Here is a 19,199-nt window from a genome sequence, read left to right as displayed (position 1 = left end):
CAGAACCCCCCCCAATATTCAAGAGGACTATGCCTGCATGGCAGCCTGCAAAATGCAGGAAATGGAGGAAGGCCAACGCCTCTTCTGTGAGGAAGTGATCTTACAAGCCCTAAATAAGGGGTTGAGGGGCAAACTCACAAGCCAAAGCCAGGTTTGCGAGTTTGACCATCGTCCTCCTCCTCCTCCTCCACCCCCTGCCACAACTCCAACACCAGAGCCACAGCCTGGAAGCAAGTGTGTAAGGAAGACCATAGAGTCAGTCTGGTCTGACAAAAGACGCAGGCTGTTGTAAGACCACAGCCTCAAGACATATATGTCATCTGCTGCTGTTCTTGACCTCTTGGAGTCCTGGACCGGATTGTGCTCCCTATTAAATGGACTCCTCATGCTACCAATTTTGGTTGTAAAATAGTCTTTTCTATTTGTTAACATTCAATTTGCAACAGTCATGAGCTGAAAATTGTGTGTGATTGAAGAACCAAAAACTAAAACTATGTCCCTTTTTCATACACAGGAAAGTCTCAGCCAGGAGGAGGCTGTGGAAAGTGGCAGCCAGGAGATGGCCGGGCCCAGTAGCCTGCCCGAATCCCAGGTCCCTCCCCTCCGCCTTCAAAAAAAAAAGGCCCAGGCAGAGAAGTAACCTGGAGGAGGCTGCACTTGGGCTATTTCGGAAGGCTACTGTGGCCCTCAAAACCCCCCCCAATATTCAAGAGGACTATGCCTGCATGGCAGCCTGCAAAATGCAGGAAATGGAGGAGGGCCAACGCCTCTTCTGTGAGGAAGTGATCTTACAAGCCCTAAATAAGGGGTTGAGGGGCAAACTCACAAGCCAAAGCCAGGTTTGCGAGTCCGACCATCGTCCTCCTCCTCCACCCCCTGCCACAACTCCAACACCAGAGCCACAGCCTGGAAGCAAGTGTGTAAGGAAGACCAGAGAGTCAGTCTGGTCTGACAAAAGACGCAGGCTGTTGTAAGACCACAGCCTGGAGACATATATGTCATCTGCTGCTGTTCCTGACCTCTTGGAGTCCTGGACCGGATTGTGCTCCCTATTATATGGACTCCTCATGCTACCAATTTTGGCTGTAAAATAGTTGATGTGTGCCCTGGGGTACAAAGGCTTTGCCAACTTCACCTGTTTATCCAGCATTGCCTTCCTCTTTATTTTGTTATGACCCATAATAAACCCGAATGTGCTATCACCATTACGAATGCTTGTTTTACCAGACTGAGTGCTTCCATCTCGTACTTGATTCAGAGCATGCGTGGAATTTTGTGCATCAGAATTGAGTAAATGCGCTTGGAAAATCCGACAACAGATTTTGTTGTTGGAAAATTTGAGAACCAGCTCTCAAATTTTTGTTGTCGGAATTTCAACAAAAAATGTCCGATGGAGCCTGCACATGGTCGGAATTTCCGACAACAAGCTCCCATCAAACATTTGTTGTTGAAAAATCCAATCGTGTATGCAACATAAGAGTTGGTTTAGATTACTGCATGTCAGGGAATGCGTCTAAAATTGCAAGTGACACACAGACATGCTGCTCTTTAGCAGACATGCAGTGGTATGTTTTTGGTGCTGTGAAATTTAAAAAAAAAAACACGTTTGGGATCGTTATCCCTGTGTTTCTGCGGGTAGGGCAGCCCACTGAAGTTAATGGGTTGCCCTACATACAGTTGCACAAATCTGAACCAAGGGCTTGCTCACACATGAGGTATGGGAGGCGGTACAACCATATGCTTGAGCCATGTTTTTACCACCCTCAACAGCTGCCCCTTTTGCTGCAGCAGCCAGGGCTCCCAAACAGAGACCCATAATAGGTGACAAAAACATATAATCCATATAAAAAAAAATACATACTGTAGCTGTGACAGGAATTATACCTCCAGGTGACTGGGGCTGCGCTGCAACCACCCCGCTACCACAAGCTTTGCATTCAGTTGCAGCACAGTGATGCTACATTTAGGGAGTTAAAAAGGCGACGAGGCAGCAATATATTATCTCTTCATTGCCTGTCAAATCCCTATGAAAACTGATCCAAGCATAAATAAGTTCCTTGCCTTTATTATGAATGAGCCCTAAAAATGCAGTTCTGATTGTACAGGATTTGGGGTCAGTATTAAATAACATACAGGCACATCTCATAAAATTAGAATATCATCAAAAAGTTAATTTATTTCAGTAATGCAATTCAAAAAGTCAAAACTCATTTATTTTATATAGATATGTTACACACAGAGTGATAGATTTCAAACATTTCTTTCTTTTAACTTACATGATTATGGCTTACAACTAGCGAAAACTCAAAATTCAGTATCTCAGATAATTAGAATATTACATAATTACCTATTACCAATAAAAAAAAGGAATTTTAATACAGAAATGCATGAATTACTGCATCAATGCGGCGTGTCAGCCTGAGGTGTTATGGAAGCCCAAGTTGCCTTGATAGTGGCCAAATGCTCATCTGTATTGTTGGGTCTGGTGTCTTTCATCTTCCTCTTAACAATACCCCACAGATTCTCTATGGGGTTTAGGTCAGGCGAGTTTGCTGACCAATCAAGCACAGTGATACCATGATCATGAAACCAAGTATTGGTACTTTTGGCAGTGTGGGCAGGTGTCAAGTCCTGCTAGAAAATGAAATCAGCATTTCCATAAAGCTGCTCAGCACAGGGAAGCATGAAGTGCTCTAGAATTTCCTGGGAGAGGGTTGCGCTGACTTTGGACTTGATAAAACACAGTGGACCAACACCAACAGATGACATGGCTCCCCAAATCATCACTAACTGTGGAAACATCCCACTGAACCTCATGCAACTTGAATTATGTGCCTCTCCACACTTCCTCCATACTCTGGGACCTTGATTTCCAAATGAAATGCAAAATTTTCCACAGTCCGTGATGATTTGGGGAGCCATGTTCCATGATCCTGTTCCTTTAAAGCAGGGGTCCTCAAACTTTTTAGACAGGGGGCCAGTTCACGGTCCCTCAGACTGTTGGGGGGCCGCACTATAGTATAAAAAAAATATGAACTAATTCCTAAATTCCTATGCACACATCTTTTTTTGTAGTGCAAAAGAATAAAAGAATGAATAATAAATAATAATATATATAGGGGTTGGACAGGGGGACAGAGGGATGGACAGGGGGACAGTGGGATGGACAGAGGGGTGGACAGGGGGACAGAGGGGGGGGCAGAGGGGTGGACAGGGGGACAGAGGGGTGGACAGAGGGGGGGACAGGGGGACAGTGGGATGGACAGAGGGATGGACAGGGGGACAGTGAGATGGACAGAGGGGTGGACAGGGGGACAGTGAGATGAACAGGGGGACAGAGTGGTGGACAGGGGGACAGAGGGGTGGACAGGGGGACAGTGGGGTGGACAGGGGGACAGTGGGGTGGACAGGGGGACAGTGGGGTGGACAGGGGGACAGTGGGATGGACAGAGGGGTGGACAGTGGGATGGACAGAGGGGTGGACAGTGGGATGGACAGAGGGGATGGACAGGGCGACAGTGGGGATGGACAGGGGGACAGTGGGGATGGACAGGGGGACAGAGGGATGGACAGGGGGACAGAGGGATGGACAGGGGGACAGTGGGGTGGACAGGGGGACAGAGGGGTGGACAGGGGGACAGTGGGGTGGACAGGGGGACAGAGGGGTGGACAGGGGGACAGTGGGGTGGACAGGGGGACAGTGGGGTGGATAGGGGGGTGGACAGGGGGACAGAGGGACAGTGGGATGGACAGGGGGACAGAGGGATGGACAGAGGGGTGGACAGGGGGATGGACAGAGGGGTGGACAGGGGGATGGACAGAGGGATGGACAGGGGGACAGAGGGATGGACAGGGGGACAGAGGGATGGACAGGGGGACAAAGGGGTGGACAGAGGGGTGGACAGGGGGACAGAGGGGTGGACAGGGGTCCTCACTTGTTAGTAGGCTGTTGCCTGAAGCCTCCACTCTCGCTGTCACTCTTCGCGCCTCCTGTCTCGCTGTCACCCTCCGCGCCTCCTGTCTGCGTGAGGAAGACGTGAATCCGCGCGGGACTGTGCTGGAAACTACACTTCCCAGCATGCAGCGCGGCCCCCGGAGCCCTCCATTACTGGGGTGGGGGAGGCGGCTTGAGCGGAGCGCATATGATCCCTGCCGAAGCAGAGTGGACCTGCCCAAGCCGAGCCGACCTGGCCCCGGCCCGAGCCTGGCCTGTCGGGAATCCGGCCCTGGGTGGGGTGGGCCGGATAAATGTCCTCGGCGGGCCGCATGTGGCCCGCGGGCCGTAGTTTGAGGACCCCTGCTTTAAAGCATGAATAACAGCACAGTGCTTGTGCTGTGTAATTTGGCCCCCTGTATCATAATAAAATACCTGGCTGATCCTGCCTGGTTCTGCCTTGCCCCCTATAAACTGGCCATGGTTTATCATAGCTGCTGAGCCCTGACACCATGATCAGTTTACGTGCCTTCCTAATTTGCAGCTCTCCTCTGTCCTCCTCACACCCCTCCCTTCCTGTCAGCTCCCATCACTCCCCAGCCCTCCCCTCCTGCTGGTAAAATAACTGAGCATGTATGCTACAATCTCCTCTGTTATAGTAACTGATGTGCCTCAGTGTATGTTTTTAAAAAAAAATAAGCCGCTATATACCTTATTTCAGAACGCCACACAGCGCTCATGTGTCCGACTGCCTCTCTCCTCCCCTCCTCTCCTCCTGGCTGATGTCAGCAAGGGATTCTCAGCCCTGCCCACTATAGCTGTCAGACCTGGAGAGGAGAGAGGCGGCCTGCCATGTGAAGTACTATATTCTAGAATGTTTTTGTTTGAGTAAAAACGCATTAAGTTGCTAGTGGAAGGTTTTGAGTAAATCAGAATGTAGGGACACAGTAAGAGCATGGTCCGGCCAGAATATAGGTAAGATGAGTTTTTACTCACACATAAGGTGGATGCATTAATGAAAAAATAGTCAATGTGAGAATGGTAGGTGAGGTGAGCATAACACGTATACCACAGGAGATTGCTAACCACTTAAAAAATAAGATTGAGACAATTCGTCTTGAGATCTCCGCTCTACAGACATCTCCCTCACTTTACACTCCTTGTCCTCCTACACAATCAATACTTCCCTCTTTTAACCCAGGTACTATAGAGGAAGTCACTAAACTATTTTCTAATGCCCACCTAACCTCCTGCCCCCTGGACCCCGTTCCTTCTCAAATACTACGGTCACCATCTGACTCAATCCTACGCTCCTTAACTCATATCTTCAACCTTTCACTCTCTACTGGCATCTTCCCCAACCCTCTAAAACATGCGCTAGTCACTCCCATGCCAAAAAAGGTCTCAGACCCCACCAATCTTAACAACCTAAGACCCATCTCTTTACTCCCTTTTGCCTCCAAACTCCTTGAATGTTTAGTCTACAACCGACTGAGCGACCACCTCATTGAGAATAACCTTCTTGATCCCCTTCAGTCTGGATTTCGCCCACAGCACTCCACAGAAACTGCCCTCCTAAAACTCACAAACGACTTACTAACAGCCAAAACCAACGGTCATTATTCCATATTCTTACTCTTGGACCTTTCTGCTGCCTTTGATACAGCTGACCACCCCCTCCTCCTCAAAAAACTAAATTTGCTTGGTCTCCATGGCTGCACTCTCCGTTGGTTCGAATCTTACCTATCTCATCGCACCTTCAGTGTCACTTACAACTCCACTTCCTCTTCTCCAACTCCTCTTACCATTGGGGTCCCCCAAGGTTCTGTCCTTGGACCTCTACTATTCTCGATCTACACGTCCTCCCTGGGTCAGCTGATAGCCTCCCATGGCTTTCACTACTATTAATATGCTGATGACACCCAAATCTATCTCTCTGCCCCTCAGCTCACCCCATCAATCTCCTCATGCATCACTGATCTACTAACAGACATATCAGCCTGGATGTCGAACCACTTCCTCAAACTGAATCTATCTAAAACTGAGCTCTTAATATTTCCTCCCCCACGTGTCCCCTCCCCTGACTTCTCTGTCAAGATCAATGGCACATCTATCAGTCCGTCCCCACATGCCAGGGTGCTAGGGGTAACCTTAGACTCTGAACTGTCCTTTCAGGCCCACATACAATCCCTGTCCAAATCATGTCGCCTTAGCCTCCACAACATTTCCAGAATACGCCCCTTTTTAACTAATAACACCACCAAGCTTCTAATTCACTCTCTGGTCATCTCTCGCCTCGACTACTTCAACTCCCTCCTCATTGGATTACCTTTACATAGACTATCCCCCCTTCAGTCCATAATGAATGCCGCTGCAAGACTCACCCACCTTACCAACCGTTCAGTGTCCTCCACCCCTCTCTGACAATCCCTCCACTGGCTTCCACTCACCTAACGAATAAAATTCAAAGTACTAACAATAATTTACAAAGCCATCCATAACTCTGTCCCCAGCTACATCACTAACCTAGTCCCAAAATACCAACCAAGCCACTCTCTTCAGTCATCCCAAGACCTCCTGCTCTCTAGCTCCCTTGTCACCTCCTCCCATGCTCGCCTCCAGAATTTCTCCAGAGCTTCTCCCATCCTTTGGAACTCCCTACCCCAATCTGTCCGACTGTCCCCTAATCTATCCTTTTTAGGCTATCCCTGCAAACCCTTCTCTTCAAAGAAGCCTATCCTGCTTCTAACTAACACTGTTTTACCTCCTCCATCAGCTCATTCCCCCACAGCTATTACCTTTTGTATCAATTGACCCTTCCTTTTTAGATTGTAAGCTCTAACGAGCAGGGCCCTCTGATTCCTCTTGTACCAAATTGTACTGTAACTGTAATGTCTGCCCTCATGTTGTAAAGCGCTGAGCACACTGGTGGCGCTATATAAAACCTGTATAATAATAATAATAATAATAAACACTGCCTATTCAACGGATGCACTGTACGCCACACATCAAAGTGTGCATGTCTTCTGGAGAGTTGGTGAAACAATTATGAACTGTCTGGTTGTATAGGACAGAACCTGTACTTTTTGTATGTTTGTTTTAACCACTTAAGGACCGGACCATTATGCTGCTTAAGGACCAGAGGACTTTTTCCAATTTGGCACTGCGTTGCTTTAACTGCTATTTGCGCGGTCATGCAATGCTGTACCCAAACGAAATTTGCGTCCTTTTCTTCCCACAAATAGAGCTTTCTTTTGATGGTATTTGATCACCTCTGCCGTTTTTATTTTTTGCGCTATAAACGGAAAAAGACCAAAAATTTTGAAAAAAAATGATATTTTCTACTGTTTGTTATAAAAAAAATCCAATAAACTCAATTTTAGTCATACATTTAGGCCAAAATGTATTCGGCACATGTCTTTGGTAAAAAAAATGTCAATAAGCGTATATTTATTGGTTTGCGCAAAAGTTATAGTGTCTACAAACTAGGGTACATTTTCTGGAATTTACACAGCTTTTAGTTTATGACTGCCTATGTCATTTCTTGAGGTGCTAAAATGGCAGGGCAGTACAAATCCCCCCCAATGACCCCATTTTGGAAAATAGACACCCCAAGGAAATTGCTGAGAGGCATGTTGAACCCATTGAATATTTATTTTTTTTGTCCCAAGTGATTGAATAATGACAAAAAAAAAAAAAAATTTACAAAAAGTTGTCACTAAATGATATATTGCTCACACAGGCCATGGGCCTATGTGGAATTGCACCCCAAAATACCTTCAGCTGCTTCTCCTGAGTACGGGGATACCACATGTGTGGGACTTTTTGGGAGCCTAGCCACGTACGGGGCCCCGAAAACCAATCACCGCCTTCAGGATTTCTAAGGGCGTAAATTTTTGATTTCACTCCTCACTACCTATCATAGTTTTGAAGGCCATAAAATGCCCAGATGGCACAAAACCCCCCCAAATGACCCCATTTTGGAAAGTAGACACCCCAAGCTATTTGCTGAGAGGCATGTTGAGTCCATGGAATATTTTATATTTTGACACAAGTTGAAGGAAAGTGACAATTTTTTTTTTTTTTTCGCACAAAGTTGTCACTAAATGATATATTGCTCACACAGGCCATGGGCATATGTGGAATTGTACCCCAAAATACATTTAGCTGCTGAGAGGCATGGTGAGTATTTTGCAGCTCTCATTTGTTTTTGAAAATGAAGAAAGACAAGAAAAAACATTTTTTTTTTCTTTTTTCAATTTTCAAAACTTTGTGACAAAAAGTGAGGTCTGCAAAATACTCACTATACCTCTCAGCAAATAGTCATGGGGTCATTTGGGGGGGTTTTGAACTGTCCTGGCATTTTATGCACAACATTTAGAAGCTTATGTCACACATCACCCACTCTTCTAACCACTTGAAGACAAAGCCCTTTCTGACACTTTTTGTTTACATGAAAAAATTATTTTTTTTTGCAAGAAAATTACTTTGAACCCCCAAACATTATATATTTTTTTAAAGCAAATGCCCTACAGATTAAAATGGTGGGTGTTTCATTTTTTTTTTCACACAGTATTTGCGCAGTGATTTTTCAAACGCATTTTTTGGGGAAAAAACATACTTTTTTAAATTTTAATGCACTGAAACACACTATATTGCCCAAATGTTTGATGAAATAAAAAAGATGATCTTAGGCCGAGTACATGGATACCAAACATGACATGCTTTAAAATTGCGCACAAACGTGCAGTAGCGACAAACTAAATACATTTTTAAAAGCCTTTCAAAGCCTTTACAGGTTACCACTTTAGATTTACAGAGGAGGTCTACTGCTAAAATGACTGCCCTCGATCTGACGTTCGCGGTGACACCTCACATGCATGGTGCAATTGCTGTTTACATTTGACGCCAGACCGACGCTTGCGTTCGCCTTTGAGCGAGAGCAGGGAGGGACAGGGGTGCTTTTTTTTTTTTTTTTTCTTTATTATTTTTTTGCTTTCTTATCTTATTTTTAAACTGTTCCTTTAATTTTTTTTTTTTTTTATCATTTTTATTGTTATCTCAGGGAATGTAAATATCCCCTATGATAGCAATAGGTAGTGACAGGTACTCTTTTTTGAAAAAATTGGGGTCTATTAGACCCTAGATCTCTCCTCTGCCCTCAAAGCATCTGACCACACCAAGATCGGTGTGATAAAATGCTTTCCCAATTTCCCAATGGCGCTGTTTACATCCAGCGAAGTCATGAAATGCTCGTAGCTTCTGGTTTCTTAGGCCATAGAGATGTTTGGAGCCACTCTGGTCTCTGATCAGCTCTATGGTCAGCTGGCTGAATCACTGGCTGCATTCTCAGGTTCCCTGTTGAGACAGGAGAGCCAGAGAAAAACACGGAAGACGGTGGGGGGGGGCATTCCCTCCCACTGCTTGTAAAAGAAGTCTAGAGTCTAGCCGCTAGGATTGCTTTTACATGAACGCTGACCGCTGGCTGAAAAGAATGATACCAAGGTGATACCTAAACCTGCAGGCATCATTCTGGTATAACCACTCAAAGTTGTGAATGGCGTACCTGAAGACAAAAAAATGGTTAAAAATAAAACACAGTAAACGGTAAAGTATAAAAAATTGCATACCTGAAAAGCAAACATGATAAAACATAATAACAATAAAACATTGCAGAATAGAATACAGTAAAAAAGAGCAGAACAATAGAGAGAGAATAGAGAGAGAGAGAACAATAAAACGACAACTATTTTTTTTAATTCTATATATATATATATATATTTTTTTTTTACACTTTTTTTTTGTAACTAACTTTTATAACTGTAACCGGTTCCAGGTTCGGGTCTCTCAAAATGCGATGGCATCTTGGGAGACCCTGTGAAAGTGTGCCTAGTCTGTGCAATGCTGTACCCTACGCTAATACTCAACTAGTGAATGGTAGCGTTCAAAACATTCACCAATGCAAAGACCAGGATTGTCAGGACAGGAGGGACAATAATAGCGGGTGTCACGCCTATATCCGCGCTTGCTGCAGACACGACATCTTTTTTTGGGGGTTCGTTGGGTAGGGGTACTCGGGAGGACATAAAGAAAATGCCTCTCATGCAGCCGACTGCATTTGGTTGGGGATGTGAATGGGGGAAGTACGGGCGCTGCAGAAGTGGTGGGTTCCCAATTAGGATTGGCGAATGCAGCAGGAAGGGCATTATGGGCACGACGGGCCTGTGTTTGTCTTCTTCTTGGTGGCAGCGGGACACTACTTGTGCTTGCCACCTCACCAGCTTGTCATTATTGACCTTAACAATTAATGGACTATATTATTTGATTTATTATATTTATACGTTTTTATATACCAAACATTTGTGTTCACAACACGGATTTATACCACTTATTTATTGTAGTCATTTTCATATGTCTATTTTGTATCACTTAGTTTTGTTTTTATATTGGTGTTGTCCCGTATAGGACAATCTGACACACTGTTTACATATGTTATATATATGATTTGTATATACACATAGCGCTACACTATATTTTTTATTTTTGTCTTTGCCTATGTCTAGAGGTGTGTTAGCTGCTAACTGTATATTATAATCACTTCTCGCTTTATTAACGTTTGGCGCAGCGCTGTACTCATTTTCTTTTTTGCACCTCACCAGCTTGAACTGCACTTATGGGACTCGCCACGTCACCAAGTGTTACTGCAGTCCTGGTTTGACTATGACCGGGGTGTACTAGGCCACTGGTGCTTGCCAGTTCACCAAAACGCTACCAAAAAAACTGTTAGCGATCGCAGGGATCAGGCCTGACTCTGCGAACGCTGCAGTTATGTGTTTAGTGTTTTGTAAGTGACAGTGATCGATCGATACTGCACTTGGGCGGGCTGGGCTGGGCGGAGGGGCAAAATGCAGGTGCTAGCAGGTATCTGGGCTGATCCCGCTAACACTGCGTTTTTGGGAACCCTAAACTGCTGGGGACACTAGTATAGATCTGATCGTATCAGATATTGATGCGTTCAGATACTATACCACTAAGGGAGGCGTATGCTGCGTGCGTGGGTGTTAGCGGTACTGACGCTAATCTGACGCTGCCTGGGGCGACGCATATCACCGCCGGGCGATCAGGGGGCTAAACCTTTATTTGGTAATAAACAACGGCACTATAAAAAATAAACGAACTAACCAGCGTCACCCGTAACAGTTATACGGTGATCAGTGGTGAAAGGGTTAACTAGGGGGCAATCAAGGGGTTAAAACATTTATAAGATAGTATATGGGGGTCCCTGTCGCTATAAAACGCTGACGGCGAACCTAAATATTTACATACCTAACTAGCGTCACCAGTGACACTCATACAGCGATCAGAAAAATGATCGCTTAGCGACACTGGCGACAGGGGGTGATCAAGGGGTTAAAACTTTATTAGGGGGAGTTAGGGGGGTACCCTAGACCTAAAGGGGGCTAATACTAACTGCCCTAACACAATAACTGTCACAAACTGACACCATGCAGTAATCAGAAAAAAAAAAAAAACTGCTTGGTGTCAGTGTGTTACTGTGATGTGTGTGTGTTGTGCACTCACATTTCAGTCTTCTCTCCTCGGTGCCGGAACGGAAACTGCCGAGCCGAGAAGAGATGACATCACATCCTCTGCCTCTGTGTACTACACAGAGGCAGGGGAAGCATCTCATTGGCTGGGAGCGATCGTGAGGGGGGGGCCACGATCGGATGGCCTCCCCCTCATCTCTGATCGCTGCCAGACCAAAGGCGACCACCTCAGGCACCGGGGGGGGGTCCAATCGCCCCCCCGCCCGCAGGAAGGCAATCACGTACCAGGTACGTGATTTTGCCTGCCCGTGCCATTCTGCTGACGTCTATCAGCGTGAGGCGGTCGTCAAGTGGTTAACAGTCAAAAAAAAGCTAAGGAGCCAATAAATATGATACATTTCAGTGTTTTTGATTTGATTACATTATTGAATAAAATGTATTATTATTTATTATAATTATATATATATATAGATATTTATTATATTATAATTTATGATTTTGTGTTTCAAACTTTATCATACCTGGGATGTCTACTAGACTCTTGTTTGGACAGATTTAAGTGAGTTTTTCCTCAGAATTACAGGCCTACAATATAAAACGCTAAATTTCCATGCAAAACAATGTACCACATTGACATTAAAAAAATCAGACATAACCATACCTCCAGGGAGGTTAAGGGAACCATACTGTGACATAAATGAAGCAGAGCATGATGCCTTCCCTTCGGAGACTGGGCCACAGGGCAGTATTCCAACATGATAATGACCCCAAACACACCTCCAAGATGAACACTGCCTTGCTAAAGAAGCTAAGGGTAAAGGTGATGGACTGGCCAAGGATGTCTCCAGACCTAAACCCTATTGAGCATCTGTGGGGCATCCTCAAAGGGAAGGTGGAGAAGCGCAAGGTCTCTAACATCCACCAGCTCCGTGATGTTGTTGTGGAGGAGTGGAAGAGGTCTCCCGTGGCAACCTGTGAAGCTCTGGTGAACTCCATGACCAAGAGGGTTAAGGAAGTGCTGGAAAAAAATGGTGGCCACACAAAATATTGAGACTTTGGCCCGAATTTGGACATTTTCGCTTAGGGGTGTACTCACTTTTGTTGCCAGCTGTTTAGACATTAATGGCAGTGTGTTGCGTTATTTTGAGGGGACAGCAAATTTACACTGTTATACAAGCTATACACTCACTACTTTACATTGTAGCAAAGTGCCATTTCTTCAGTGTTGTCACATGAAAAGATATAATAAAATATTTACAAAAATGTGAGGGTGTACTCACTTTTGTGAGATACTGTACATATTAAAGAATGATACAAACAAAGGAGGACTTGTATCAAGTCACCCATAAACAGATATAAAAATAGATGTAAAAGTCTCCCAGCTTAAATGTGAGATACTGTATGTTAGATTAATACAAGCAGCATTTCACTGAGGGAACATACTGTACAGTACAGCTATAATACCAATGGATTTTTTATATAAACTATAGTTCTTTTTAGGTTGGTGTTCTTTAAGGCATATTAGCCAGCTTTGTACATTTATTTTATTTATTGTACAGAACTACTGTCATTCATTGGTTCTTAGGTGTAGCCATCTTCTGATCTGCGCTTCATATCTGTCAATAGTCCCTGTGTGCAGTCATTTTCACCCCTTCCACAAAGAAATTGCCTACTACTCTAATACGAAACCTGCCATTTATTACTAGAAGCTGTATCATCAATGATATGTAATGTGCTTTTCTGTCTGAAAATCAAAGGTAACATCCACTACTGTATATCCTCTTTAGCTTTTTTGTCCACCATTACCCAATTGCCCACATGAGCTGACAACATAAGTTACCTCTTATATTGTGACAACTACAGAAATATTCTCTGCATACCTGGGTTAAAAGTGTCTCCTTCTCTTCTGACTCTGCAGTGCTGAGTGGCTCAGACTCATCAATCTTCCTCTGTTCTTCTTTTTGTACCTGAGATGCATTTGGGAGGTCTGAATTCCTGGGGACCTGAAATCAGAAGTTAAGATGAGAATTCGCTGTGGTATGGCAATGTTATTAGGCGTTCACACTCATATCACTCTTTTTTTTACAACACATAATACAGAAATGGAGCAAGGGAAAGCTGATAAAAGGATTGATGGACTTTTCACAGTAAAACATTTGTCACAAAGAATAACCCTGAACCTGTGCTAATAACCCTAGACTAGGAAGTAAGAACACTTTAGAACTGTGATACAAAGCAGCCCCTTTTACAACACTGCAAGCATTAACAAGAAGCATACTAACCATAAAATATAACTGCAGTAAAGCCAAACAACAAAACACTTTTGTTGCGTTTTTTAATAACCTGCTGTAGCCACAAAGAAAACCAATGTTTAGAACCTGTGCAAATAACGTATTTTTTAAACTAAGTTACAAAGTTAAAGCACCTAAAGTTCTATAACATAACCCCATGTGATTTTTTTTGTCAATACAGAAGTGCTTAAGATAAAATTAAACTTTGTAAGATGCCGGTTAAAAAAGAATTAGTATTATGAAATACTGTAAATAAATCACATAATTAACAAAATGTCTTCATCAAAAAGCAAACGAGAGCATGCATTTTTTATTTCACAAAGTTCCCAAACTACAATGTTGTTTATGCCAAGGTGAGGGTTGCTCCATTTTATCTTCACCCTGCCATGGTTCAGTCTGTTTGGGTCAGTGCTCATCTGCTGCTGCCAAACATGCACTCTATTTCTGTCTGTCAGTATGTATCTGCTTTTTATGTCACATGCTGTTGGGTTCCTAAACATAAAGTGAAATAAATGCAAATTTTTTGTGGTTGTTTATTTACCCTAGTAAATGAGGTGAAATTTACTGATCCAATCACTTGTAAGGGAACAAAACAGGATTTTTGCTAGCACATGATTGGATGACTGAAGAAAAAAATGTTTCAACTGTGGCTACAGACATTTTCTCAAAAATATACAGGGGTTCATTTACTAAAGGCAAAAAAAACTGTGCACTTTGCAGTGAAGTTGTACGCTGCAAGCAAATTTTCTCCAGAGCTTAACTTAGTAAGTGAGGGGAAGCTCTGCTGTCTTCCATAATCCGATCACGTGCAAGTAAAAATTCAGTTTTTTTACATTTCCCTTGCATGTGATTGGGTATTTGCAAAGTGAAGCTTTACCTCCTTAATGCTCTGTTACAACTGCACTTGCAAAGTGCACAATCTATTAGCCTTTAGTAAATCAACCCCGGAGACTCATTACCTTGTTACACTGTTGTAAAGTGTACAGCATGAAAATACCAGCTACAGGCACAGGATTTAAATAGAAACTGCAGAGATTCTGAAGTCCATTTTACCATTTAGTAGACAAGTAGTGATCCCATTCTGGCCCCACCAGCATCTTCATGTACTTTATCAGGTTTTTTTTAATTATTGCAAATTGCAGGGCATTAAATGGAAATCATATGTTGATCTAAATGTATTAGGTGGGTGCTCTTGCAAGTGCATGCTTAACCACTTCCGGATCGCTGCCGTACATTTACTGCGGCAGGGCAGCCCAGCTGCGTGAAACAACGTACCTGTACGTTGTGTGCGCCCATGGGTAGGGGACCCACACGCCCCAGCGTCGTTTAGATTTGTTACAGAACCAATTAGTCGTCAGGTCCAGGCCTGGACCTGCTGATCGGTTCTGGCGAATGGCAGAACATCCTGTGCCTGTGTAATGTAAACACAGGCACAGGAAATTATGCAATCTTCTCTCTTGGAGCCCTTTTCGGTTCCAGCGTGCGGGGAGAGAGCATCAATCAGTGAGTACACAAGCATTACACTGACACAGTACACATAGGCACATATTTTACCCTCTGATCACCCCCCCCCCCCCCCCATTAACCCTTTCACTCCCTGACACAAAGTACAGTGTACAGATTTTTTACTGATCACTGTATTGGTGTCACTTGTGATGCTAAACAACGTTAGAGGCAGTTAGCAATAGCTAGCGTCAGTCCCAGATAGTTTCAGGGTACCTGGCATATATTCCCTTATAAAGGTTTAACCCCTTAATCAGCCCCAGTTAACCCTTTCACTCCATCACAGTGTCATTCATACAGTGTACAGATTTATTTCTGATCACTGTATTAGTGTCACAGGTGACGCTAGTTAGCTAATTAGCGTCAGGGTCCTGCCACATTTTCCTTAATAAAGTTTTACCCCCTGTTCACCCCCCAGCTAACCCTTTCACTCCCTGTCACAGTGTCATTATACATACAAAGAAAAACGGGTTCCTCTGAGTGGACTTTAAAGACACTTGGTATTGTCTTATGTAAAAATATACCAAAGTATGCAACAATATAATAATAAACAAATTTTATTTATAAACAGAATTTAAAAGTATTCACAAAACATTGACATATTTAAGCAATTTGCAAATAAAACTCTCTCACCAAATAAGGTAGATACATGAGAAGAACTCTCCTCACACCCAACGCGTTTCAGGATATATTTTATTCCTTCTTCAGGGATGCAGAAAAAAGAAAGAAGAGGGGTTCATCTAAGATATTATTGAAATATATAACCAATGGATTACCATAACATGTGACGGCATAAAGCTATATGCTTAAGATAGTATGATCAAAACACTTACATAGTATTAAATGGTGAGACAGTTGTTACAATGTTTAGTTAAATCACATTAAAAGCTTGGAGTCAAAATAGCATCGGATATTGATGCTGGTGGGATTGCTGTCTTATGACACAGTGGGCATCAGAGAGGTCTGTGGGTATAAGCTGAATAGTATTGTCCTCAAAAGGAGGAGGTTCCCCCCGCGTTCCACAGCAACATGGCGGCCAGAGTGATATACTGAGGCAAATGGAGTCCCTGGGGGTAAGAAAGAAGTATACCAAAAGTATAAATCCAGATTAAAACTACTGGATATATAAATTGAGTATTTGGTCAATTCATAAAATGTATATATACCTGTTGGTAATGATGAATTAGTAAAGTTGGTGATCTGGCAGGAAAAAAGGGGGGATGGATCTGGTAACTGGTAACTAAGTATTGAGATGACCAATAAAGTATTGATATATAATAATGTTGTAAAGTTGTAGATGCCAAAGAAAAATATTATTTGGACACTCAACCAACCAATATGGGTCAGAGAGTACTGTATTGGAAAATAAAAAGGTATCAAGGCCTATGTATATAGATTACCTGGTCACTCTATACTATAGTATGGGGATATAATATAAAACAGTATTTAATTTTATATAGGCTGAGCTTATTTTAGAATTATCTTTGAGCAAAGAGCTGACCAGTAATTGTATAGGTTAATATTATGATGTGGATTGGCATAAACAGAAAAGTATATTAAAATAAAGGTTACCTTATCAGAGAGGAGTTGAAAAGACCAGCCACATGTCCCAGCGTCCAGCTATCCAATGCTTGATCTGGGAGTGGGCTGGTCTGGTTTTTAAGGACAGAAAACTCCAGTCAGCTGGCGCAATGAATTGCACTCAGCTGAGACTGGAGTTGGTTGCCAGGGAGACCTTCGGCTGCCCCCTGAGCTGAGTGTGCGCGGCGCAGCCCCTACCGCGCATGCATGAACGTCAGCACGTTGGAGCGGTGTCACGCACACCCGGCCCACCGACACGATATACTTCACCGGCGAACTGCGCATGTCTGCCGGAGTGGGAAGATGGAGGCTGTGGGCGGTGATGTTAAAGTCCAAACAGCCTCCAAAGACGCTGCCCAGATTGAAATTCTGGGCGGCTTTTGTGCCGGGCAATCACTTCAGACGGCTGCAGCACAAGGAGATCTTGAGGGGAAAGGACGGATTTCTCAAAAGTAAAATAAAATAAAACTTTAGTGGTCATCTCAATACTTAAATATATTCTTAAGCACTATAGAATTATCTCTTGAACTTTATTCAAAAAGATCACTCATGGCAGTATTATATATTCTTTTCATTTTCAGTTACCAGATCCATCCCCCCTTTTTCCTGCCAGATCACCAACTTTGCTAATTCATCATTACCAACAGGTATATATACATTTACTCCAAATACTCAATTTATATATCTAGTAGTTTTAATCTGGATTTATACTTTTGGTGTACTTCTTTCTTACCCCCAGGGACTCCATTTGCCTCAGTATATCACTCTGGCCGCCATGTTGCCGCGGAACGCGGGGTGAACATCCTCCTTTTGAAGACAATACTATTCAGCTTTTACCCACAGACCTCTCTGATGCCCACTGTGTCGTAAGACAGCAATCCCACCAGCATCAATATCCAATGCTATTTTGACTCCAAGCTTTTAATGTGATTTAACGAAACATTGTAACAACTGTCTCACCATTTAATACTATGTAAGTGTTTTGATCATACTATCTTAAGGATATAGCTTTATGCCTTCACATGTCATGGTAATCCATCGATTATATATTTCAATTATATCTTAGATGAACCCCTCTTCTCTCTTTTTTTCTGCATCCCTGAAGAAGGAATAAAATATATCCCGAAACGCGTTGGGTGTGAGGAGAGTTCTTCTCATGTATCTACCTTATTTGGTGACAGAAACGAATTGCTTAAATATGACAATGTTTTGTGAATACTTTTAAATTCTGTTTATAAATAAAATTTGTTTATTATTATATTGTTGCATACTTTGGTATATTTTTACATAAGACAATACCAAGTGCCTTTAAAGTCCACTCAGGGGAACCGTTTTTCTTTGTATGTATCTTGTCTATTGGATGTGGCACTGTTTTAATAACCTAGGTTAGCCTCTCGCCCCCTCTTTATCACTGTCACAGTGTCATTAGTACAGTGTACAAAATAAAGAAAAATGGTGCTGCGCGCTGCCAAAGTGATATCTAAAATACAGTGACCTTATTTGAAATTGACCTCTAAGCTGCTGCAAATACAAATTGTGTTCCCACAATGGTAAGTGCCGATTGAAAAAAAGGTGTGTATTTGCGCTGCTTAAATCAGATTGCCTAATTATATGACCAACCTCTGGTATTAAGTGAGCATAATCATAGGTGCTTAAACAGATTATAGAAAATCTCTCATATCAAAATCAAATTCTTATGACATCAACCCCTTATACACTTAATGGCATAAAAAAGTTCCAAAACATGAAAAGCAGCAATAAAGTGAAAGTAGCACTCCCTCACAAGCTATGTGCTACAATTCAAACACGTGTCAGTGTTTAGGGCCATTCAAGCTTAAAAACTATGAGCTTTGCTGAAAAAGCTTCCAAATAGTCCGCAATTTATACCCACAAGCATGAAGAAAAAAAAAAGGTGCAAGTGTTGAGAGCTCTTCGCCCTTGTAAACTATGTGCCCCACCGCTGCCAACTTCCTTTTTTTCAACTCTATTGCATGCTGTATCCCCTGACCTGAGGGGGGTGGTACTATTCGCGGGGAGATTCCAATGTAGCCCTATATTTTACTTTTGACAAGACTAGAAGATCATAGTCTTTCTCTAGCAATACCGCAAAGTTGGATCCAAACTGGCCAAAATGCTACACTACCACAATTTGATTGATGTATGGCGGGAACTCAACCCATCCAGGAAAGACTATACATTCTTTTCCAACATTCATCGCACTTATTCTAGAATCAACCATTTCTTTACAAACTCTGAAGCGGTGCCCCTCTGTTCCGAGAAAGCAAAATAGTAGACGTGACCTGGTCAGACCACTCTTTGCTTTGGACATTGTGTGATACTTTA

The 19,199-nt window shown here is 43.1% G+C and overlaps 1 protein-coding gene across 2 annotated transcripts in view; it reads right to left on the bottom strand.

The window, feature by feature from the left end:
• Positions 1-19,199, bottom strand: part of SMARCA1 (SNF2 related chromatin remodeling ATPase 1) — a 409,892-nt gene that overhangs the window by 118,659 nt on the left and 272,034 nt on the right. For both annotated transcript variants that reach the window (XM_073599403.1, XM_073599404.1), the window contains one exon: positions 13,362-13,484. In XM_073599403.1, the coding sequence (XP_073455504.1) occupies positions 13,362-13,484 (123 nt within the window). The remainder of the gene's footprint in view (positions 1-13,361; positions 13,485-19,199) is intronic.

This window comes from Aquarana catesbeiana, linkage group LG09 (assembly GCF_042186555.1).
Source record: "Aquarana catesbeiana isolate 2022-GZ linkage group LG09, ASM4218655v1, whole genome shotgun sequence".
Classification (NCBI taxonomy): domain Eukaryota; kingdom Metazoa; phylum Chordata; class Amphibia; order Anura; family Ranidae; genus Aquarana; species Aquarana catesbeiana.
The sequence above is the reverse complement of the archived record's forward strand: the minus strand, read 5'-3'. Positions and strand labels throughout refer to the sequence as shown.